At 39.1% G+C, this 25,707-nt stretch overlaps 1 protein-coding gene across 1 annotated transcript; it reads right to left on the bottom strand.

Annotated features, from left to right (window-relative positions):
* Positions 1 to 21,323: 21,323 nt before the first annotated feature.
* Positions 21,324 to 25,465, bottom strand: LOC147526443 (uncharacterized). The gene is given in 6 exon segments (XM_086629899.1): positions 21,324 to 21,745; positions 22,490 to 22,612; positions 22,814 to 23,401; positions 23,564 to 23,902; positions 23,905 to 24,229; positions 25,328 to 25,465. Coding segments are annotated over 6 exon segments (1,935 nt in total).
* Positions 25,466 to 25,707: the final 242 nt, after the last annotated feature.

A 25,707-nucleotide genomic window follows, 5' to 3' on the forward strand; every position in this document is an offset into this window, starting at 1 on the left:
GAAAATAATTTTGAGCATAATAATCCTTAAAATAAATAATCTCTTTTTATATCTCATTTGTCCACATATTCCTTATGTTTAATTTTCCTGTTGTTAAAGGTCATTAAGTTGTGGTCCTTTTTATATAATTGTACACAGCATTATAAGAACAAAAGTGTCTGTCGCTTCAGAATATTAAGAGGTTTTACTCCACTTCTTCAAAGGTTATATGTGTGGTAAAGCCCTGAAATGGTAGAGAAAAATACAATGAATTATTCTCTTGCTAAAGACAGTAAAGATTCTAGTGAGATTAAAAAATAATGGTAATTCATTACTTTTTAGTTGGAAGCTGAGGACACCTGTGAATCTGAACAGATATCAGCAAACTCGAATTAACCCTCGAAAGTGTTCTCAGTCATGCTTTTTCATTTTGAAATCTGGTTGGAAAATTCCATTTCTGTTTAATATAATTCTGAATTTCTTTAATTGAATGAGTTCATGTTATTCCTACTGGCTCAGCATACTGATTTAAAGGTAATTCAGTCTTGTGATGGATGTTATTTTTGGTTTTCGATGTTGAGCAGGTCTTCAACTATGAAGTAAAATAAAACAGACTCAATAGGAAAAGGGAATATTTATGGCATATATCAGTAGCAAATCAGTAAGATATACTTTTTCTAACTTTTAAACATGGAGTTTAAGTGAAGTATCTTCACTTTTTTGAGAATTTCAAGTTAGGTGTAGCAACAGATTTAGTCATACTTGGAAAAGCAACCTCTCTGTGAGACACTTGGGAAGCAATACAATATTCATATCTGTGAGGTGAAGAGAAAAAAGAGGAAGAATTTTTTCTCTGTTTTTAATTAGTTCATCACTGTACGAAATAATGTATTTAAATCAACATGGCATAGTAGTATTCTCCGGAAGTTCCTAACTTGTACAAGCTATAATGATAGGTGGGATCTGCATAAGAAAGGTCACTTTCTCCACTTCTTGTGAGCATTACTTAGACAAAAGTGAGAGGGAAGAAAGAATAAGCAGTGTTTTCACATTGTGTTTCATTCAACTATAGCTGCCATCAGCTGCAACTCCTGAACTTTTCCCTGCCAAAGGAAATCAGGTGAGATTTTGAGTTCTGAATAATTTCCAACTGAATGATGTACAGTGCCTGTACCAACTGCCAGCTATGCAAATGCAGAATTAGTTTGGACTGTTATAGCGGATGAGTGGAGATACTAGGTTTAGTGAAACAGACAAAATACAATCACAAAGCAAACATGGCTCAAAAGATCAGAGTGGAAGAAAAACAAAGGAATCCGGGAGGTACTAAAGAGCTACTCTTGAATTCACTAATGCTTTCTATTAGTCCATGAGCTCAGAGTTCACTGCAATTTTTTAGGTCAGGCAGAGCAACCTATATTCACGAAATCAGAGAGCACTGACATCTTTCCTCTCTCTTTTATGGAAGATACTTGGGGGTCTGAGAGGCTGCAATAAATTCCATCTAGAACACAAAAAAACATGTGGAAAGGTAGATATATTTTGTGACAGAAGCATGTTCTCCAACACGCAGCATCACATCACCTCTGCAGAGCAACCAGAGCAGTGTTCTGTGATACAAACTTCTTAATAAGACAGAGCACATCCTTATATTCAGAAGACTCTGGAGGACTGGGAACTAGTCTATGTTGTCTCTGTCTCCCTTGAAAAGGAGAAGTACACTGCTATTTTTACTGAGAAAACAGTGGAATATATCCAGGATAAAAATGGAAAACAGTGAAATATATCCAGGACTTGTCAGAGTACCAACTGCTGAACAAGAGTATTTGGCCAGCATTATATAGATTTTCTGTCACTTATCTCCTCCATCCACTATTAAGCATATATTCCACAAGGTAGGTATTGTTATCTCCAGCCAGTACATGTGTTCAGTTGTCTTTGGATGTCAAATCATAAACACAGTAGCATGTACAAAACTATCAGGAGGCATCTATGGAAAAATCATACCTCCATCTTATTCTTTCTGCACTATACATAACATTTTCTCCTTTTGCTATTGTTTATTTCTAAGACCAAATGTTCAAAGACTTGCACAGAATTGAACATCTCTTTAAGGTATTAAACCTTCAAAGAACTTTCTCACAGTCCACTTTACGTTTTACAATTCATAACTACAGATGAGATTTGGAAACGTGAGGTTGAATTATCCATTGCTGAATAAACACTTTATATTTTTAGCATTTTTAAGCAGAGAGTGAGGAGGAAGAGTCAAAACATTAAACAAAATTTGAAAACTACTGTCAAATGATTTTATATCAGCTCTGAAACCAAGCTTACAGTTAGACCTAATGTTTTAAAAGTCTGAATATATATTCTGAAAGAGAGGAAACATAATAACACATTATAATCTTCACATACTTTTTCCCTAATAGAAGAATAATTCTGCTTTATAAAGTCTGCTGAAGAAGGAGAAAAAGTAACCAGCTGAGCAGATTATTGAATAGTTCCCAAAAGCTTTAGTTGTCTCTTAAGAGAATTACTCAGCAAGAACAGTAAAAGAGTTCTCATACTGGTTTTGATGTCTTAAAAAGTACAAGAGGAGCTTAATCTTCAGAATCACCTTTGTTCACAAATTAATTATAATAAACTGAAATATCAATTACAATGAGCTCGTTTTTCCCCAAGACACAGTTTATGTCTTCACAAACTGTCCAATAAAAGGATATTTCCTGAATTCTTGGATTATCTGTTACAAGATTTATACAAATTGCCTTTCAGAGGAAACAAATCCCACCTTATGAATTTGTCATATTACAATATGATGTTAGGCCAATGGAGGATAGAGTGGGGGACTACCTCGAGCCCTTCTCAATTTGATCAGTCTACCAGTTTTCAAAGAAAATGAGACCCTTGTATCCAATCCACCTGCCACACCCCGTTTAGGGGGAAGGGAGGACAAATCCCTCTGGGCAGCCCGCTAAATCGGAGAGTATTTGCCTAACCTATTCCAGGACCCTCACGGGCAACACACCTGGCCAAGTCCCTTATATCCCCGGTATCAAGTGCTAAAGTTTCCGGAAACTTATGTTTAGAGAAAAAGAATTTTATCACATATACTAATGACAAGATACAGATTCGAAGATAGTGACAGGGACTGACTATGAAAACAGATTTGAAACAATATAAAATCAGATCTGATCAGTGATAGTTCTAAATAGCTAGCAAGATGTTAGTAACTAAGCGTGTATAACACAGAGCTCTTACCCAATAGGCGTCCCTATGGGGGGAGAAAAGAGGTTCAGCTCATCGACTGATCCCAGACATTCCGATGAGGGTCTTCTCCCCAACATCCCCCTTCTCTTTAGCCATTTTTATACTTTTTCTTTACTTTCAGGTGGAGCTTGATTGACTCTAGTCATATATATCTTAGTTAGGGCTGGTGTAAATTTTCCTCACTTCGATTTAAAGGTATAAGCTAGAAGAATTTCAGAGTGCATGTTCAGTGAGGGGTAGTCGCAGCCCAGAGGCAGGTAGCTTTTGAGATGGAGGTGTGTTTTGGTATTATAAAGACATTATAATGAGCAAACTTCAGCTTCAGGACATGACTTCATCATCATTGCTGAGGCAGCAGTTGTGATCCATCTTCCTTGCTGGTAACTATGCAGTTATCTTCGCTGGACATTCTTTATCCATGATAACAGGGATGAGCTGTGGTGCCTCCATACTACTCTACTCCCCATTTCAAGCATATTTCGCAGGCCTTGTCTGTTCCAAGTGCCTTCTGTTCCTGGGAGCAGCAACTATGTCTCACCTCAAAGCTGCTCTAATATTACAGCTTATGTTAAGATGTAAGCTGAACTTTGGGGGACAATATTGTCCTGTTCCCCCCCCAGTTTCTGTTATTTTTCCACAGAATTCCATACGTGTTCACTTTCTTGAGGTTATAGGTCTGGAGCAAAACTCCCACACTGCATTCAGACTGAAATCTTTCGCTTCACTGAGTGTTGAAAACCTCACTTCTATCTCTAAAGGGCTGATTTACCAACATAAAGACTGTCATGGAGATTAAGCCTCTTCTAGATGGTGTAGGTGTTCTAAAACGATACGAACAATCTAATTCAGTAATAGCACGGTGCCTGCTGACATCTTATGAGAGATTAGTTGAAAGTATTTGAAATTTAAAGTTTTTTGACATCTGCCTGCTTATGAAATTAGCCTTATGTATACCTGCAAGTAATATAAATTTGGATTTAATAGAAATTAAAAAATTGTAACCAGTAAGTTCTAAATTAAAACTGCATGGTCAGTAACTTCAAATGTTAACTCACTGTTCTTGGGGATGGGGGAGTGAGAGTCAATGTTCTGTCATTCTGTGTCTTTATCTTATGTCGATACCTACATCATTTAGCCTGCTGTTATAAACAGATTAAAAAAATTGCAAGATCGAATTTTTTTCCCTTGATTATGGCAGATATCATCTAGAAATACACTTAATTTGAAGTATATATGTATCATGTGATGTGATAATTTTTGTTAAATTGTAATTAAGAAGGAATTGCTAGATTAATGTTTTAATGAGGTTGAGAAAAGAATGCATAATAAACAATATTCAGTTTTTCTAATAATTAAATCAGATGTATTTGTAGTAAGAAAATTTCCTTCCATCATTATAAAACATAGCTGTTCTACAAAGTACATTCATATGTGAGGAATTTATAGCTGATTATTTTTTTCAGAGGACATGATCAGTTACACATTAGGGAATTTTACAAAAAGTATTTGAGAAACAAACAGATAATCAAAGAAAATTAGAAGCGGAAAGGAAAGCAGGCCAATGGGCCTATAGTGCCGCTGAAATGAAGAATCTTGATCTTAAGTCTCTGCATATTGCACTTTAGATACTTAGCATCTTTGGCATCTTTGGAGACAACTTAAGCTCAATCTGTCACCATAGCATGCAATTTTATAGCAACCTAAGACCTAAAAAATTAAAGAACATTATATCTGTGCTACAATAGAAATGTGGGCAACAGTACATGTGCATGACACACAAACAGGAAAGTAAATGTTATAACTGCATATTCCAGATCTGACATAGGATACTGAACTCATCTGTGTGAAAAGTACTGGATTTTGGTCTGTGTGCTAATGCACTGTTTTTCTTGATCTTGTGGCTACCAGTTAGATCTCTGTGAATCTGTTGTCCCGGTGAATGCTCTTGTGAGCTAACAGTATGGATGGGCAGTGAGTGTCTCCTGAAGTTCAACTCAAATAGTAGAAAAACTCCTTGGAGTAAACCTATCTGTTTTTACGGTCAGGGCCTTGATCATCCTTACTCAGCTATGACAGTTTGAGGAGACCATATCATCATATCTGAAACGTTCTGTACAGGTCTGCATTGGCTTCCAGTAGGTTTCATGTAGACTTTTAAAAATACATGCAAAGTAATGAGCAATTACATACCTGGTCTTTTAGAATGACTGTTGCCCATCATGGTCTCTGGGAATACACTTATATTGGGTGTACTTTTTTCACAAAATGTTCTTTCAGCACAACCTTGAAGCCTAAAAAGAACAGCAGACTCCTTAATGATGCTTATCTATTCTGTACCTGTAAAAGAGAGTGTAAATATTTAAATGTAGCATTTGCTTTTTAAGGAATTGATGACACTTATAAAATGTGACTGTCTAAACCATTTTTTTTAGAGTCTAAATTATATATAATCCATGCAAGTTGCAAGAGTAAGGCATATGACTTCTTTTAATGAGAAAAAAGATTATTTTTTTACTTTTTCAATCAAAGATAAATTCAGATATGTCATTTTAGAAATATCCTCAGTGAGTTTCTGATTAAGGATTAAGAAGTAAATATTGTTTACTGATGTTTGCTTTCCTTCTCTCTTTCAGCTCCCTTTACAAGCATTGACTACATTCAGAAACAGTGAACAGAAAATGGAAACACTAAACTCTTGGACTGTTTCCTGAAATGACCAATTTGTGGTACAATAGGTTTCAGTTGTATTGGTGGATTTTTGATGTTGGCATGTCTTCTATAAATTGGATAAAGGCCATCAGCTTGCTTTACATTTGTGCCAAGCAGCCAAAGTGGTAACAAAGATGCCATTGAGATGGTAATGAATTTCTGGCAGTACATCATGTGTCACACTCAAATCTATGCTCTGTTGTGTTTAGTCTCTTGAGCTGCATAGCCCCTTGACAATCAAAGCAAAATGTTTCCTTTCTTTTATTTATGTCTTTATTAAATAATTCAAGGAAAATGACACTTTGTATTTGTCTAGCCAATAAATCTATGTTTTATAAAAAAGGAGAAGCAACTTGTGCTTATTCTCAAATAGTCTGTCAAGTATATAACTTTTTTAGAGTCTCAGAAGTGAATGATAAATTAAAAGAGATAAATTATCCATAACTGTAGCAGGCTCAGAAATGAAAATTTATAACTAGAAGGTCCTGTTCCAGCAAGGAACTTATACATAGTCTAACTTTTAATGCATAAATAGTTTCACTGAATTCAGGCAAATAATCCCATGTTTAAATGCCTTCCTGGAAAAAAGCCAAAATTAAGAACACAGTAAAATTAGAGAACTAACAACTACTTATCACAAAGCGTGAAAGAAAACACCGACTAGGTGATCAAGGAACATGATTAATTGAACTAATGGTATAAATGGATTCATCAGACATTATGATTTATTAAGGAGAAAAAATAAAGGCATGGTAAAAGCATGAAAACCTGGAGCTTTGAACTGAGCACGGTGCCTGTTGTAGATGACAAAGACTTCTTTCCTTTTTTGATAAAATAAATGTTCCTACGCCTGCTTACAAATAGTAGATCGTAAAGTTAAACATTTTCATTACTAAAATTAATTTAACACTCAGAACTATCTGGGAATCGCATGGTAATATACCACAGAAATGTAAATTACAATAAATCAAAGGTGATTTGTGTTATTCTAAATATTTTACACATGATATAGTACCAAGATAAGCCAAAATAAGCTAGTTACACTTAAAAGGATTTGGGCGCCTGCCAAAACTTAGACACATAGGTAACACCAGTTCTTACTTTAAAAGCAACATCTGTGCTGCAGCATAGGGAGAGGTTTGAGGGAAAGTTTCAGTCCATCTATACTATTTAGCTGCTTTAACCCTCTTGAGACTGAGATCATGCAACAGGTAATTCTAGGAGGAAAAGATTAATTCTGTGCACATGCATTGGTACGCCATACCCAACAATTAATTCTCTTGTCGTTGTCTTTTGCCCTTGCAAGCGTATCAAGAAATCTTCATTATGTGAAAAAATCACAAGGAATCTTTCCTAGAAGATTTTCTAAGGTCTTTCTTACAGAGCTTTACATTTTGGTGGCTACACTATGCAGGCAAGTTGTAGATTTCAACAGTACCCTGGCATGCCAGATGACACCAGATCCTACAATTCATCTACAGCATAGGCTTAATCAATGAAACTGCTCATGGGAGTCCTGTCACATATACTTTTGCACAACTGTATACATGCTCATCATCAAGAAAGAGGATATGGGTGATGTCTGCAAACTAAGGTTAAAAGAGTTTGAAAATACATAGCCTTCAAGTGGTTGCCCAGATATGTAACAGAGTTCTGTGAATTTCTTAAGATAAAACATTCAGTCGTTTATCAGGGAAAAGTAGACACAAGGAAAAGATATGTAGATGTCACACTCTGGGATGTCTCACTAGTTTTATCTGTATTTATAGTTGCATTGAGGAGATTTAATGAGTTTTTTTACATTTTTCCTTGATAAGTAAAGGAAAGATGTTCATTCAATTCCTTGTCTCTTCATTCTCTCCCATCACATCTTGTCAGCTGATAAACCATTAAGGAAAACATTTGCATATAACTCAGAAATCATGGTTCTCTGTGTGACTTTCTTGTGTTCTCTCCATTCTTCATGCAATGGAACTAAACTGGTTTTGCAGCCAAAGTTCCTCTGAACAGAATATGTCCCATAATTTTAGCTAATAAAAACTTAAGTTGAAGAAAAGTAGGTTAAACAATATACTTTGTTGCAATGCATCTTGTATTATTAGCTTGCATATTTTAGAACTGTCATCTTTGCTTTCAGATAAAAAAATATGACAGAAGAAAACAATGCATTGATACACTTATACAGGAGAATAACATTTTGAGAGAAACTGGAGACATGTTACAGATTCATATCTCTTACTTGTATTACAATACAGCTAAATGGCTATTCATGCTTATACAAATCTGAAGATATTGCTACACTCTCAGTTTTAGTTTTATCTTCGCATGCTAAAGTAGAATTCTGGTACACTGCATCAATTATGTTATTTCTGCCCTTCACCGTCATTATCAGTCATTATTTAGTCATTTTACACATTTTAGCAAAACATTTTGTGGGCTTATACATTACTTACTCTAGTTCACAATCCCTTACTCACTGACCTCTGCAGAAATGCCAGAGGCTACTCTTCATGTTGTTCAACAGTGAATAGACAAAGGGACAGATGTGTTATACTAGGTCACATATTCAAAAACAGTAAATTGTGTTCAGTTAAGCAAGTGAAGAATTGTTCAAAGTATGATCTGGCTGTAAACAAGCTAGGTCTGATCTACACTCAAAAGTGTTACTATCAAAGTTATGAACGTTAGAAATATAATCTGACTAATTGGGAAAAATCTCAGGCAGAAGTGTACTTGTGCATTAAAAAAAGATCATGATGTTACAGAAATAGTTTTGAGATGAGTTGAAATTGAAGAATGTGCGGAAGTTACATAAGGGAATGGAAGAAAACATGTCCTGAAAGCACATTTGAGCCACTCTGTGTGTAAGGTGATGTCTTGAAAATGGCTGAATTGCCGAGTTCTGGTGTTAACTGCATTGGGATACACAGGTTGACACCCAGTAGAAACCAGGTGACTGTGGCACTTACTCAGTTTACCAGAGAATATTGCTGAGACTTTTGAGAGGACTGCACTTTTACAGGAAGAATATGGTGCAACTTACTGGCATTTTGCTGGTAACTGAGTGGTGACTTGCATAATGTCAATGTTGTTATATCACCAAAGTCTTTTGCACAAAAAAGACAAAACTTTGGAGTGTATGAGGATTTTAATGGTTCTTTTTATCTTTTTTTTATTTTTAGTCTGGAAGCTAAGAGGTGCTGGGATCCATAGACCAATGAGGCAGCTTTTTCAGCCCCTGACAGTGAGCAAATAGAACTAATTAAAATTCAGTTAGATATGTAATTCTTCAGATATTTTTTTTAATATAAGAAAGATTAGGCTTTGTATAAATGCTTTTTCAGTAAGGAAGTTTAAAATAAAAACAAAAAGAAAAAGATTTTATTTGGCTGTGTCTCCTTTATGGCACAGACTACGTCTGTTTAGTGAGATACATTTGAGGAATGGAGGAACCAGTTATTCAAGAGTCCTATACAGCACAAAACTGTAACAGTAGGTTACAATATGTGTCTAGGAGGAAATGTGAAAGCCTAAAGTTTAATTTCTTCTAACTTTGACAAACAATGGTAAGAATACATAAAAAACAAAAGCATGTTATTGTTACTTCTTTTACCTCTCCCAGTTGGAGGACTGTTTGGAAGAGCAAATGTACTCTAAGGTTGATTGCCTGACTTGAAGTTGCTCAGTGGATTCACTTTTCTGAAGGTTACACTGAATTTGTTTTTAGTGTGACTTTCTCCTCAGTATGAAGTTATGTTTGGTTTAAATTCTTGAATTTACTGTTCATAAATGAGAAAATTTTGCACATCATGAGCAACAAAGGAATGCAATTTATTTTTGCAGGTTCCTGGGCAGAGCTCAAAGAATTTTGTTTTCCACTCAAAAAGGAGCCCCTGATCAATCACACCTAGCAAAAAAAACCCAAACAAGTGACTATTTACGAAGAAAGCTCTTATATAATACAGTGAGTGACATCATCAGCTGTGGTCCCACTCCTTTTAAGCTGCTGAAGTGGTAGAAAAGGAAAGGAAAGCTTTGTAGCAGCCAGTTACTAGTGGAAATGTGTGAAGACTATAAAATGGTTACAATAATATGCCTCCTCATCTTCATCTTCTTGGCATACAGGCATGTGGTGAGGAGCAGGATAAAATCATTAAGCAATAGGCAAAAATGCACAGCTCCCTAGAGACAATTTCTGTATGACGTAATGACCTGCAGGCAGTCGTCATCAGGTAGACAAGCCTCAAGGCTAATTCCCAACAGGTTGGGAACTAGGCAGCCAACAGCGGATCCCATCTGACCACTGGTTCCCACCTCTTACAGAACATATCCTAGTGCTGGTAGACATCAGTCTCCTACATTTTCTAACAAGCATTTCTCTTCCAGTCGTTATATAGTACAAATTGAGTTACTGAAAAAACCTTTTGACATTTACAAACTGAAGCTGAAGCTGAAAGGTAAGTAAAGCAAGCTTAGAAAAACTCCATTCCTAATAATTTGTCCAGCAGCAGAGCTGCCATTATTTTACATTCCTCCATTTTAATTTAAATGTAATTTTAATTGAATATAGTGCTAAAAAATTGCTGCATATTAAAACCAGAAACTTTATTTCCAAAATTATTTGCCTTTTGTGATTGCCCTCTCTAACTAGTTCAAAAAACAGTTCCATTTTTCTTCCATACAAGTGCATAAAATTATTATTGTATGAATACAATCTTCATGTAAGCAGCTGCAACTTCCTTTCTTCTCAGAGGATCAGTCAATGTACTACTTGCAAAAAAAGTAGAGATAAGCTAATAAACACTAGATTAAATGAATAAATTCCAGACTTTCTTTATAGAGGAACAGGTCTAGCGGTATTTATCACAGAATCATAGAATAGTTTGGGTTGGAAGAAGCTTTAAAAGTCATCTATTTCCAAACGTCCTGCCATGGGCAGGGACACGTTCCACTAGATCAGGTAGCTCAAAGCCCCATCCAACCTGGCCTTGAACACTTCCAGTGATGGGGCATCCGCAACTTCTCTGGGCAACCTGTTCCAATGCCTCACCATCCTCAGAGTGAAGAATTTCTTCCTTAGATCTAACCTAAATATACCCATTTCAGTTTAAAGCCATTACCTCTTGTCCCATCACTACATACCCTTGCAAAAAGTCCCTCTCCAGCTTTTTTGTAGGCGTCCTTTAGGTACTGGAAGGCTGCTAGAAGGTCTTCCTGGAGCCTTCTCTTCTCCAGGCTGAAGAATTCTATCTCTCTCAGCCTGTCTTCAGAGTAGACGTGCTGCAGCTTCATGACCCTCCTCTAGACCAGCTCCAACAGCTTTTACAGGTCTTCTTATGTGGGAGACCCAGAGCTGAATACAGTACTCCAGATGGGGTCTTATGAGATCAGAATAGAGGGGCAGAATCACCTCCCTTGACCTGCTGGCCACGTTTCTTTTGATTCAGCCCAAGACAGTTGGTTTTCTGATCTGCAGGTGCACATTGTCTGCTCATGTTGATCTTTTCATCAACAAACACCCCCAAGTCCTTCTCCTCAGGGCTGCTCTCAATTCGTTCTTCACCCAGTCTCTATTTATGTTTGGTATTGCCCTGACCCATGTGAAGGACCTTGCACTTGGCCTCATTGAACTTCAAAATGTTCATACGGGCCCACCTCTCATGCCTGTGCAGGTCCCTCTGGATGACATCCCTTCCCTCCAGCATTTCAACCACGCCATACAGCTTGGTGTTGTCAGCAAACTTGTTGAGGGTGCATGCAATCCCACTGTCCATCTTGCTGACAAAGATGTTAAACAGTGTGGGACTCAGTGCTAACCCCTGAGGAATCCCACTTGCCACTGGTCTCCACTTGGCCATCGAGCTGATGACCACAAGTCTCTGAGTGTGAGCGTCCAGTCAATTCCTTGTCCAGTGAGTGGTTCATCTGTCAAATCCATGTCTCTCCTATTTAGAGAGACAGTGTCAAATGCTTTGCACAATTCTGTATCAAACCATACACAGCTCTTTGATGGAAAGTTAAGCTCATATTTCCATTCTGGACAGGTATAGGAACAAAGAGATGATTTTGTTGGTGGTGGCAGTTTATGCCTTACTATATATAGTTGCTGAAGGAGCATGTGCAATGTGACCTTTGCAAATCAGCTGAATGAACACCGCATATGTAATTTTATTTTATCGTCTAAGCCTGAACGTGAAAAGAATCATCAGAATTCTTATTTCTCCCCGAAGTTAAAGGAATATGGTATGTGTGTAAAAACATTTGCTGTGGAGCTAGGATCAACATAAATACTGACATTATGATTGCTGATTAGACTGTCTTACGTCTTTCTGTGAAATAAATGTGCTCTGCACATTTCACTTGCTTACAGTTTTTTTGGCTTGGGTATTTTTTTCCTTGTTATGATCCCCTAGTTCATACTGAACAAACTGAGGTGTGTTCTGAGAGCAATGTGCTGAATGTATGTCTGCACCACATACGTTATGATACTTTAATGCAAGATTGCTGTCACTGAATCTGTGATGGTGTGGAGTTTAGCATGCCTGAATGTTGTTCACGGTCCCATAGGCAAATACACAGTGTGGAATGACCTCTGAGCTATGGTGTAGTAACAAGTTTTTTTAGAGCTAGCCAGGTATGTCGAAAAAAGCTACTGAAAAAATGTAGACATGTTCTGAAGGATATTAAGAGTGGAAATTGGAAAAACAAACAAACAAACAAAAAAACCCCCAAACAAACAGTGTTCAGAAACCTGCCAGTATGGACAGTCTATTTCTGTCTTTAGCTATGTAGGCAGGACTTCTTTTCCACAGACTGATGAAAACATTCTCAGCACTTTTGAAGGTCCCTTCAAAAATATGTAGCTTAGAAAGTGGAAACAGAGGTATATTTTAAGTATTTATAAATTTCTTCTTATTTTAATGGGTTATTTTATTAATCGTATTGATCATGTATTCATCAATTTGGCTTTTGATGGTAAATTTTATTCTTTTATGGCACAATAATGGTAATGAATTTAGGTTCCATATTATGAATTTAGATTCCATATTAAGGTGGAATTGCCTAGAGTTCCATTTTTCTGAATTCAGTAATCTGATTTACCACTTGCACTGTTATTATCAGTATATATATTGATTACATATCTAACATGATTATCCATTTGTAGTAGTTTATGAGGGGAATATGTGACTGTGTATGTTTGGAGAGGAAGGAATGGGATTTCAGAACAAAAGCATGAAGAGATAAATTATCATTGCATAAATTTTAAGAAAATAAAATCTTTCAACAGCCAACATCGAGACCATGAAATAAATTGCTTTTGAATGCTTTTGTAACAGGTGTCAGCCATCTTACTTATCACTGAACAAGCTGCATTTGAACTAACCAGCTCACTATCACATTGAGGGATGTGGTTGCTGATTGAACACAGGTGTAATGGTTGATATACTGTCACACGGTCTGATGTTAACCTAAGATCTTTGTTGAAATACTTATTACTGATGGCACGAATAGTAATTGCTAATTTTCTGCCTGAATGGTTACATATTTTCTCTAAATCTTAAGAGTTATTAATCCTTTTTGCACCGCCCATTTCTCAGAGTTTAAGGCAGATGTGTCATTGGTCCACAGACCAGTAATTGAACCTGTCACTTGCAATCTACTGACTTCATTCCTCAGAAATGCATCCACTGCTTCGTTCACCTGCCTGCTTATTTTTCTCTGGGTATCAAGCGTCCAACTTAAACCTACACTAACAGATATTCATTGTTTACCTTGCAGATCTCTGATCACAGAGCAAAACATTCAGGAGCAATCTGTGCTGATTATCACTTTGCATTCACTGTAGAGCTCTTATTCAAAATAAGCTGTATATTACTAGGCTAATTTTAATAAATGAATCAGTCAAGTTGCAGGAGTTAGAGTAAAACCAGGTAGGAGAAAATATACAAGCAAATGGCTACACAAAATTCAGATCCACTGTCATTTTTTTGAATCATCCCAAAATAATTTGGATGACATCAGGGATTTTTACCCAATAGAGAGCTAGAGTTGTATGGCTTTGATGAACAATGCTTTGAAAGATAGTACGAAGCAGAAACTTATAATAAGAGTGCTGTAATATGATCAGCACTCTCGAAACGAGTTCTTACCTACATAATAATAATAAATGGGTGTTTTCAGGCCCCAGTCTGCAGATGCCTGTAGAGATGAGTGTCTTAGTAAACGTATATGTGATAGTATTAATATAGAATCATAGAATCATAGAATCGCTAGGGTTGGAAGGGACCTTAAAGATCATCTAGTTCCAACCCCCGTGCCATGGGCAGGGAAACCCTCCACTACACCAGGTTGCCCAAAGCCTCATCCAACTTGGCCTTGAACACTTCCAGAGATGGCGCATCTACAACTTCTCTGGGAAACCTGTTCCACTGCCTCACCACCCTCTGAGTGAAAAATTTCTTTCTTATATCTAATCTAAATCTGCCCTCTTTCAGTTTAAATCCATTGCCCCTTGTCCTATCACTACACGCCCTTGTAAAAAGTCCCTCTCCAGCTTTCCTGTAGGCCCCCTTTAAGTACTGGAAAGCTGCAATAAGATCACCCCAGAGCATTCTCTTCTCCAGACTGAACAGCCCCAACTCTGTCAGCCTGTCTTCATAGCAGAGGTGCTCCAGCCCTCGCATCATCTTCGTGGCCCTCCTCTGGACTCGTTCCAGTAGCTCCATGTCCTTCTTGTGTTGGGGACTCCAGAGCTGAACGCAGTATTCCGGGTGGGGTCTCACGAGAGCTGAGTAGAGGGACAGAATCACCTCCCTCGACCTGCTGACCACGCTCCTCTTGATTCAGCCCAGGATACAGTTGGCTTTCTGGGCTGCCAGTGCACATTGCCGGCTCATTTTGAGCTTCCCGTCCACCAGCACTCCCAAGTCCTTTTCCTCAGGGCTGCTCTCAATCCATTCTCCACCCAGCCTGTACTTGTGCATGGGATTGCCCCGACCCACGTGCAGGACCTTGAACTTGGCCTTGTTGAACTTGATGAGGTTCTCACAGGCCCACCTCTCCAGCCTCTCAAGGTCCCTCTGGATGGCATCCCTTCCCTCCAGCGTGTCCACAACACCACACAACTTGGTGTCATCAGCAAACTTGCTGAGGGTGCACTCAATCCCACTGTCCATGTCTCCAACAAAGATGTTAAATAGCACAGGTCCCAGTACCGACCCCTGAGGAACACCATTCGTCACTGGCCTCCACTTGGACATTGAACCGTTGACCACAACTCTTTGAGTGCGACCATCAATATAATCAAGGCTAGATAACTGAAAGAGCAAAATTCACTAATAGCATATTATTTGAGCAGAATTCATGCTGCTTTTTCCAAGTGAAATCTTTCTGAAATGCCCATGAAATGTTCAACTCAAGTTTGTATTTATGTATTTATTTACTTATTTTGATGTCAGTATTAAAAAATTGACTCAGATAATACTGAGGCAGTATAGATAATCTGAAATCCAGAACACTGCCGCATGCAGTGTTTAAAAAGCTCTTTTTCAAATATCACTTTTAGGAGCTGTTTCACTGCCTCTTCATAATACACATTCAAACTCTTGTCAATGGAATCCTAGCCCTTGACTGTGAGGGTTATTTCGTAGTGGAGGCAGGATATGAAACAAGTCATCTTCCACTCCGATCATCAAGAACAGCTGCTGCTATTCAAGTCACTATTTTCTCAATCAGATGGATCATAGAATCACAGAATCACAGAATGTTAGGGATTGGAAAGGACCTCAAAGGATCATCTAGTCCAATCCCCCTGCCTCAGCAGGACCACCTAAATTAGATCACACAAGAACATGTCCAGGCGGGTTTTGAACATCTCCAGAAAAGGAGACTCCACAACCTGTCTGGGCAGCCTGTTCCAGTGTTCTGTTACCCTTACTGGGAAGAACTTCTTCCTCATGTTTAAGCGGAACCTCCTGTGTTCCAGCTTATATCTATTTCCCCTTGTCCTATCATTGGATGCCAGCAAGAAGAGCCTGGCTCCGTCCTCATGACAGTCACTCATGAGGTCCTCATGACCTCATTAATGAGGTCCCCCCTTAGTCTCTCGTCTCCAAGCTAAAGAGACCCAGCTCCCTCAGCCTTTCCACATAAGGGAGATGCTCCACGCCCTTACTCTCCACTTGCTCCACGTCCAACTCTCCAGCCTGTCCAGGTCTCTCGGAATGATAGCACAGCCTTCAGGTGTGTCAGTCACTCCTCGTAGTGTCATCAGCAAACTTGCTGACCATGCACTCTATTCCCTCATCCAAGTCATTGATGAATATGTTGAACAATACAGGTCCCAGTACCGACCCTGGAGGGACTCCACTGAATACAGGCCTCCAACTGGACTCTGTCCCATTGACCACTACTCTCTGGCTTCGATCCTTCAGCCAGTTCACAATCCACCTCACTACGTGACCATCCAGACCACACTTCCTGAGTTTAGCTGTGAGGATGTCGTGGGAGACTGTGTCAAATGCTTTACTGAAGTCAAGATAGACCACATCCACTGCTTTACCACCATCCACTCACTGGTTAATGTCCTCATAAAAGGTTATCAGGTTTGCCAAGCACGACTTCTCCTTAGTGAAGCCATGTTGGCTGCCCCTAATGACCCTCTTATCCTTGATATGCCTAGAGACAGCACCAAGGATAAGTTGTTCCTTTATCTTTCCAGGGATGGAGGTGAGGCTGACCGATCTATAGTTACCTGGGTCTTCCTTCTTGCTCTTTTTGAAGACCGGAGTGAAATTTGCTTTCCTCCAGTCCTCAGGCACCTCTCCCATTCCCCACAATTTAACAAAGATGATGGCGAGTGGCCTGGCAATAACATCTGCCAGCTCCCTCAGCACCTGCAGATGCATCCCATCAGGACCCATGATAAATACTGGGACGTAATGCTATACTAGCTTATGTAGTTACACGTTATTCATTACTTTTTTTTTCCCAGTATTGTGTACAACATGACTTATCCAGAAATCAAAATAACATTTCATTTGTTCTCACTGATTTCCCTCACTCTCCCACTCCCTAATACTTTGTCATTTAGAAAAGTTTCAGATCATATTTACATTTTTTTGCCACATCAATCAACTGTTATTCACCAAAGTATTGAATATATTATAAATAACACTAGAAAATGTCTAACTGGAAGATGAAAGAAGTTTAGTAATAGGAATACTTTGCAAGACGTGAATAAAAAAGAAGAAAGATACTTAAATAATCCCTCAATGCCACCTGTATATTGTTTCATATAATTTTTGAAAGATAGTATTTTACAGTGTTAATATCATCTTTAAATACAATTTTTTAAAATTCAAGACATTCAGAAGGCTGTTGACTGTAATGCTGTTTAGAGAAGAATCCCTCAGTCTTCTCATATTGTAACCTTTTACTTTTCTCTTAGAATGGGCACATACCCACTAGTTGGACCTTTATCTTGGAAATTGGCCCTGTATGAAAAATTTGCTCAAGACAATTTTACTTCAACTTGAAATCTGTTACCAGTGACTTCGAAAAAAATATACCAGGATAACACTTTAATCCTAATGAAAGTTTATTGCAGGATGCAAGCTTCGAAGCTTAACTGCACTGAATTGAAATGAGTGTGTGGGGTTCAGTGTTGCATTGTCGAAAGAACAGATCACTCCCAGTGGAGCTAATGTGCTATTTTTCATATAATTTAAGATTGCTTTTTTCACCAAATTTAGGAACGAAAAAGGAATATGAGATATGAAGATTTATGGCATAGTAGCATCTTGACAAACTTCATTGCAAACAGACACCTCAGTCTATCTCAATAAATGTGGTACCTGGGTTATATTTTTATTTAGTTGTAATGTTTTTAGAAATATCAAAGGGTTAATAGTGCAGATTTTGAAATAAAAGAAGACAGATTGCACCAAATTTTAATCTCAACAAATTTCCATCATTTAAATCTGAAAATCGAACCCAAAAGTAATTTAACTCCAGCTTATAGGCGTCAGTCAAACAGTAGCCAACTACTGATGCAGAATTACTGCTATTTCTTCTGCCAGTGTACTGTGTTCTACTAGGGTGAAAAATATCTTTAATGAACACAATGTCTTGGTAGGAGAGGAGGGACTCTGAAAATAACCCTTGCAAGTAGCTGTGAAAAGCTTCCCTGGCTCCAAAACCAGTTGGATTGGTCTCTGGCCAGGTTGAACCCCCCATCCCTTCAGGCCAGGGCTGAGCTAACCAGCACCTCTGTGAATGTCCTGTTTAAGATGGGGACAAAGGAGCTCGAACCGAGGCTGGACCTATACTGAAGAGAAGGTGTAGGTGAGGGGCTGTCTCCCCAGCCTCCCAGGTGGGCAGCTGCCCATGCTGGATCAGTGCTACCTGACTGGAGATGGCCACAGCAGCATGTCTTGGAGAGCTTCCAAGTGCTCCGCTGCCAAGTGCTCCGCTCCCAGGGTGCCAGCTGGGCAGAGCTCATCCTGACGGGACTGCCAAGGTTTGTAGGTCTCGGTACAGCTGCAACGGAGACAGGACTGAGACTTGAGAGAAATGAGTACACAGACACCAAGATGAATGAAGATGGAGAGGGAGGAGGTGTGCCGGAGCTGAGATTCCCCTGCAGCCCGTGGTGAGACAGCAGATGTCTCCCCTGCCACCCATGGAGACGGAGCAGAGACAGTGGAGCAGAGATCCATCTGCAGCCCACAGAGAAACCCACGCTGGAGCAGAGGTGCTTGTGCCTGAAGGAAGTCATAGACAATGGTCTCCATGAGCTGCTGGAGGCTGACTACAAGGCAGAGAGTCATCTGAAGCCTGTGCAGAACCCCATGTCACAGCCAGTGGCAGCTCTCTAAGAAGCTGTGACTCTGTGGGGAAGAAGCCCGCGCTGGAGCAATCAATGAGTAAAGATTACATCCTTCTGGAAGGACTCATGTTGGAGAAGTCTGTGGACTGTAGCATAAGAAGGGAATCCACTGGAGCAGGGGAAAAGAGTGTAAGGAGTCCTCCTCCTTTAAGAAAGGAGCAGAAGAAATAATGTGTGATGAACTGATCTGCAAGTCTCCCATTCCCTATCCCCCTGTGCCACTGAGGGAGCGGGTAGAGCCGGGAAGAAGAGAGGAGTGAAGGGAGAGTGTTTTTAAGATCTGGCTTTGTTTCTTGTTATCCTCTCTGAATGAACTGCTAACAACTTAAATTGATTTGTCTCTAAGCCAAATCTGTTTTGCCTGTGGCCATGGTTGGTGGATGATCCCTCCCTGTTCTTGTCTTGACCCTCAAGCCTTTTGTTACATTTGGGGGAGGAGTGAGCAAGTGACCTCATGGTGGCTTAGCTGCCGGCTGGACTAAACCATGACAGTATCCGTGGTGTGTATTGAGTTGTACTATAGCTTTGCATGTTCCTTTAACATTTTTCTGTTGTTATGAGTGGTGCTATAGTGAGATAGGATGTTTCTTTCTGCCATTCGTACCATAGGTAAACAGATTGTTTCCAAAAGCCAGTAGCTGCTTGAGTTACTGAGAGATTTTTCAAAGTCTGGTAAACATATTTTTAAAGGTATTTATCCTAAGATCCTTCAACCTCTGCGAGCTTTGCACATAGCTCTTTGAAAATCACCAGACACTGAACTCCTGATTTGTCAGACTGGTCTTCTGGAAAAACATAATGTATATTAAACTGATACCTGAAAAGGAAACTGAACTTTCCAAGACTCGTTTTAGAGTTTTAGAAGGCAGGTATTCTTTATTGCAGCGCTGGGTGCATGGGAGATTTCTCCTCCTAGCATGCACACCCGGCTTTTGGACAGAAAATTAGTTACACACTACAATCATGCATAATTCATAACATATTTACATATTCTGAAACAATTGGTTAATTTTCTCTTGCTTTACATGTAAATTACTTCGCATGCTCAGTTTTCCTCCTCTGCCCCTTTCTTTTGGGTCTGGGATGTATTTAGGGTAGGTGGTCCGTGAGTCGGTGGTCGCGATCTCCCCCTGCTGGAATTACCTTTTCCCCCAAGTCACTGCGTGTTCGCAGTTCAGAAAAACATGATAGCAAAGTTTATACAGTTTCTGGAATGTTCCCTCCAAGGGCAGACAGTTCTTGATACGAGAGTCTCCATTTTAATCACTCCTGACAGCTTCAAGGATGGTCATCTTGTTAGGTTTTTTTAGGTATGTGTAAATCACCTACTGTTGATTGAACCCTTCATGAAAACTCTTACACAAAAACTTTGACCTCTTTATTGCTGCGTAACAATTCCCCCCTTTTCTTTATCCTTGCAAATTCTTCTGCAAAAATTCATATTGTTCATGTTTAAGAACTGTGAGTAGCACCCAAACTCTCCTAGTCGATTTGGTTAATTTGTACCAGAACATAAAGTTTACAATTTTTAGTGTTGTTACTGCTACCAGTACTACAAGCAAAGGATGTATTAATAAGTCCAACACTCTAGTTGCTGATGGTGAATATCCTACAAAAATATCCCACCAATGATGTTCTCCATCTTTCTTCACTTGTTCCAGGACGTGGTGTATTTCTTCAGTGTCATGATGGAGGGTTATCAGATTTTTTTTTTTGTCCATTTTCTGAGGCTTGCTTCAGCAATCGTCTTAAGTCTTCATGTTGCACCAGTCTTTTCAGCAATGCTAAGATCATTCCAATAGGGGTAGGCCACAGGCCATGATACAATGTATAGTTAGGTTTTAGTAATTGGTAAGATGTGATGGGAGCTAAATAAGTAAAATCACATCCTGTGATAGTTACAAAATTACAGATACAAAGGTTAGAGTGATCATTCATATTTCTAGTAACATTATCTACTAAAATGGAATTACAGGAAGTTCTCATGCAAACACATCCATTACCTATGTATACAAGTACAGTTTTAGGATTTTCATCAGGATGTATCTCAAAATGACACGTTCTGTTCGGTGTCCAGACAAATGTCTGATGGTATTGCTTTCACAAATGAATCCTTGTTGCCCTTGCACAACACATGTGCTAGTGTCAATAGTTTGCCATTTATTCTCACTCTTTCGTGCCCATACTCTATATTCCAAGGGATATAGTGTAGTTCCATTGTGATTCAATCCTAATGTAATGATTGGGTATATAGTGTATACTGAAGCATTGTCTACAGTTAACACAAAGGCTGTGACCATATAATTTTTGGGATCATAACCATGTTGTCTACCCTGTTTTCAGAAATGGTGAACAAGCTGGTTGGATAGTGGAGATGTTACTTTGCATTGACACTTCAATTCATCTGAGGGACTGTGACAGGTTAAACAACATCTGCTGTTGACCCGTGCTCTGAATTACGTAAGGTCCAATTTCAAAAAAACAGAGTATTTGGCATAGGTGACGTTGTGCTAGGTGGACTTGTTGGCGTGTTAGGGCTGGGAGTGATTGTTGTCACTGGTTCAATAATGCCCATTTTAAATTCAAATGTGAGTGCCATGTCACCTTTCCAGGTATTCCAGAGGCAGATTATAAAGACAGGCTGGGTTAATGTAAAATTGCTCCAGCAGTCCAGTTTTTCGTTTTTGAGGGCACAAAGATTCTTTGTGAGCACAGAATTATTGGTTCCTTCTACAGCAATTTGGGTTGCCTTCTCATGGGTGGTTCCATTGATCATTCGGCAGCCTATTTGGATCCCTTCTCTGATTGTTCCCATCAAGAGGAGAGCCTCATTGTCCCTGTGCCAGCCCCACTCATGTTCTGAGTATATTTGCATTCCATGCATAACTACAGTAGCTAAATTTAAGTTCAATTTTTTGAAAGATGATCCCATACTTCCTGTGGACTTAAGGTAGGCCTGCTCTCTTGGGGGCCATAAGGTGTATGCAATTTCCAGGCAATTTCTAAAAATTTACCAACAGATCGTACTACTTGTGATACAAAATGTGGCCCTCTGTCTGAAGAGATTACTTCAGGGACTCCAAACAGAGAGATGATTTCTCTTAACAAAACTTTAGTCACTTCTCAGGCTTTGTTAGTCCTACAGGGAAACACTTCAGGCCATCCGGAATAGGTATCTGTTAATACTAACAGATATCTATACCCTCACTTTCTAGGCAATTCCGAGAAGTCTATTTGCCAATTTTGACCTGGAACACATCCTTTGCCAAAGTTTCCAAACTTCACCCGGTTCTTTACCTTTGTGTTATTCTTTAAACAGGTTTCACATCTCCTAACCACATTTTTCATAGTTTGAAATAAACTTCAGGCTATTATTTGCTTAGAGAGAGAATTATATAAAGCTTCTGTTCCCCAATGAGTTTTGCCATGCTCCGTTTTATCAGCATTCATAGTATTCTAAAGGGAAGTATTATTCTTATTATTATTCCTAATTATAACTATTATTGTGCTCTACTATTGCCCATCCTGATGGATTAAACTTAGCTTTTAAATCTTTGATAAGCTTTTTATCTTTTTCATAATTTTCTACCTTTTCAGGTAGTGATAAAGATTTTTCCAGGATCAAACTTAATACCTCACCTTGTTCCGCTGTTTGCCTCGCCTTATGATCAGCCAATTCGTTACCCACCTCCTTGTCAGTGTTACCTTTTTGGTGTCCTTTACAACGCATGATGGCCACAGCTGTTGGAAGTCGAATTACTTCTAAAAGTCGCAATATCATATCAGCATGTTTAATACCTTTTCCTTGTGTGGTTAAAAGTCCTCGTTCTTTCCAGATCGCTCCATGAGCATGTACTACACCAAAGGCAGACTTTGAATCTGTTCATATATTTACTCACAGTCCTTCAGCAAGCTCCAGCACTCTTACCAAGGCAATTATTTCTGCTCTCTGTGCAGACGTACCTTTTGGGAGAGATCTTGCTTCTCTTACCTGATCAGTTGTTGTCACTGCATACCCAGCCATTCTGACTCCATTCTTCACAAAGCTGCTCCCGTCCATATACCAGGAATGATCGGCCTCTTCCAGTGGTTCTTCTTTCAGGTCTGGTCTGCTCGCATAGGCAGTTTCAATTGTCTCTATCCAGTAATGTTCAACAGGGTCAGTTTCCTGTTTATCACTCAGGAAAGAGGCAGGGTTAACTATTGTAGATGTAACAATTTCCACATTGTCCTGCTCCATCAGGATTGCCTGGTATTTTAAAAATTTGGACGGTGATAACCAGTGTCCACCTTTCTGTTCTAAACCAGAAATTACTGTATGGGAAGTATGAGCAATCATTTTCTGCCCCAGAGTAAATTTGCGAGCTTCTTTAATGATTGTGATGACAGCCGCCACTTCCTGGAGGCATCCTGGCCATCCTGTGCTGACTGCATCCAGTTGTCTGGAAAAATATGCTACTGCTCGCTGGTAAGGTTCCAGCCTTTGGGTTAAAATTCCCAGGGCCGCTCCTCGTTTTTCATATGCAAACAGCCAAAAAAGTTTAGTCACACCTGGCAAGTCCAAAGCAGGGGCTCTCATCAGTTCTAATTTTAATTCTTTGAATGCTCTTTTGGCCTCGTCAGTCCAGATTAATTGTTTCTGATTGTCTTTCAGTAGTTCATATAAAGGTTTCACTAATAGTCCATAATTATGAATCTATAAGCAACACCAACCTGTCATTCCTAGAAAAGTTTGAAGTTCCTTTAAAGTAGTTGGTTCTGGAGTCTTGCAGATGGCCTCCTTCCTCTCATTTCTGAGTTGTTGTTGTCCTTTGGAAATCATGTATCCCAAGTAGATCACTTCCTTCTGCAGGATTTGGGCTTTCTGTAATGACACTTGATAACCACTTAATCCAAGGAAGTTCAGTAAACTCACAGTCCATTCTTTACACTCTTCTCTCATTTCTGTAGCTATCAAAATATTATCCACATATTGTAAAAGAATGCCTGGAGACCTTTCCCAAAGTTCCAATTCCCTTGGTAATTGGTTTCCAAAAATTGTAGGGCTGTTTTAAATCCTTGAGGTAACACTGCCCAAGCGAGTTGAGTTTTACATCCCAAATCGGGGTTTTCCCATTCAAAAGCAAATAGGTTACAGCTTTCAGGGACCAAGGTGAGGCAAAAGAATGCATCCTTTAAATCCAGAACTGTGAACCATTCATATGTTTCTTTCAGGCTAGTTAATAAGGTGTACGGGTTTGCTACTACTGGATACAGATCCTCCACAATTCTGTTTATTGCTCTTAAATCTTGTACTATTCTGTATTTCCTGTCCAGTTTCTCTACTGGTAAAATTGGGATATTATATTCTGATTCACATTTAATCAGTAACCCTAACTTCTGGAATATTTCGATTGTTTCTTTTATGTCCCTTCAGTCTTCCAACCTTAAATGATATTGTTTTATTCTAACCGTACCAGAACCAAGCTTTACTTCCACCTTTATTGGTACAGCGTTCTTTGCTTTACCTGGAATCTCAGAAGCCCATACCCCTGGATACACTTGATCTAGCATTTCTTCAGTCTCTGAGGTACTTTCAGTTTGTTTTTCAATTTGGATCATAGCCAAACTTAAGACTTCGATTAATAGATCATCTTTTACTTTGAATTCTATTTTACTCTTTTCAAAAATTATTTATGCCTCCAATTGCTCTAATAGATCCCATCCAAGTAAAGGTTTCGGAGATTTTGGTAAATAAAGGAATTGGTGAATCCCTATTTGTTTTCTAATCTGAAATTTAATTGACTGTAAAAAGAAAGCCTTTTTCTGCTGGCCAGTGGCTCCTATTACAGTTACAAAATCATGATCTACAGGTGTTAGTTTTTGATTTAATACAGAATATGATGCACCCATATCTATTAAAAATTCTACCTCCTCATTTTGGTTCCCTAGCTTTAATTTAACCAGTGGATCTGCCAGGGTAGATTCCCGTGTCATTTAGCTTCAGCAACCACCTCAGGCTTTAATTTAGGGCATTCCTTTCTCCAATGCCCTTGTTTTCCACAGTAGGCACACTGGTCTGATCGTAAAGTTGTTTGGAAACCCCCTCAAGATCCCCGAGGAGGCCCTCCTCTGCCTCCGCCTCTGCCTCCAGGGGGTCCTTGGGGTCCTGCACTTCGTTGGTTTAATGCCAAGATTGTTGCTGTGGCTATCGTTCTACCTAATTTTCTCCTTTCATTGCTTTCCCTGCTCCTGTACACCCCCGGTGCTTCTTCACCTAATTTTTCTAAATCCCGTACTTCAGGCTCAGTTTTTGGAATATTCTTCTAATATCTTCTGATGACTGGCCCAAAACAACGATACCAATTGTTGCTGCCCCACATCAGATGAAGGGTCTAAGGTGATATATTTACGCATCACAAATCATAATATGTCTAAGAATTCCGTGGGGGTTTTGGTTTGCCCTTGCTTTACAGCGTGGAGATCTGACCAATTTACAGCCTTTGAGATCACATTCTCTAACCCAAATTTTATCCAATTTTGATATCGCTTTAATGTGCGATAGTCTGTATTATCATCCAGATCCCAATGCGGGTCAATCAGGGGAACACACTGATGGACTCCCCCTGCCAGCATTCTGGCTGTCATTTGAGCCTACATATGAGCTCGGGCTATTCTTAGAATAAACTGTTTCTCAGTTTCAGTCATTGCATTTAACATTAAGTCTGTATCTTTCTAGTCCGGGTCTTAAGTATTAATTTAAACTAATGCCAAATAAAGGCGAGGGGGGGGAGGGGTGCCTGCAAATTTGTAGCACATTCCTTTTACCACTCAGGATGATTTCTTAAAGTGAAAAACATAATAGCATATGCCACCTC

Source organism: Tauraco erythrolophus, chromosome Z (assembly GCF_009769465.1).
Source record: "Tauraco erythrolophus isolate bTauEry1 chromosome Z, bTauEry1.pri, whole genome shotgun sequence".
Taxonomy (NCBI): Eukaryota; Metazoa; Chordata; class Aves; order Musophagiformes; family Musophagidae; genus Tauraco; species Tauraco erythrolophus.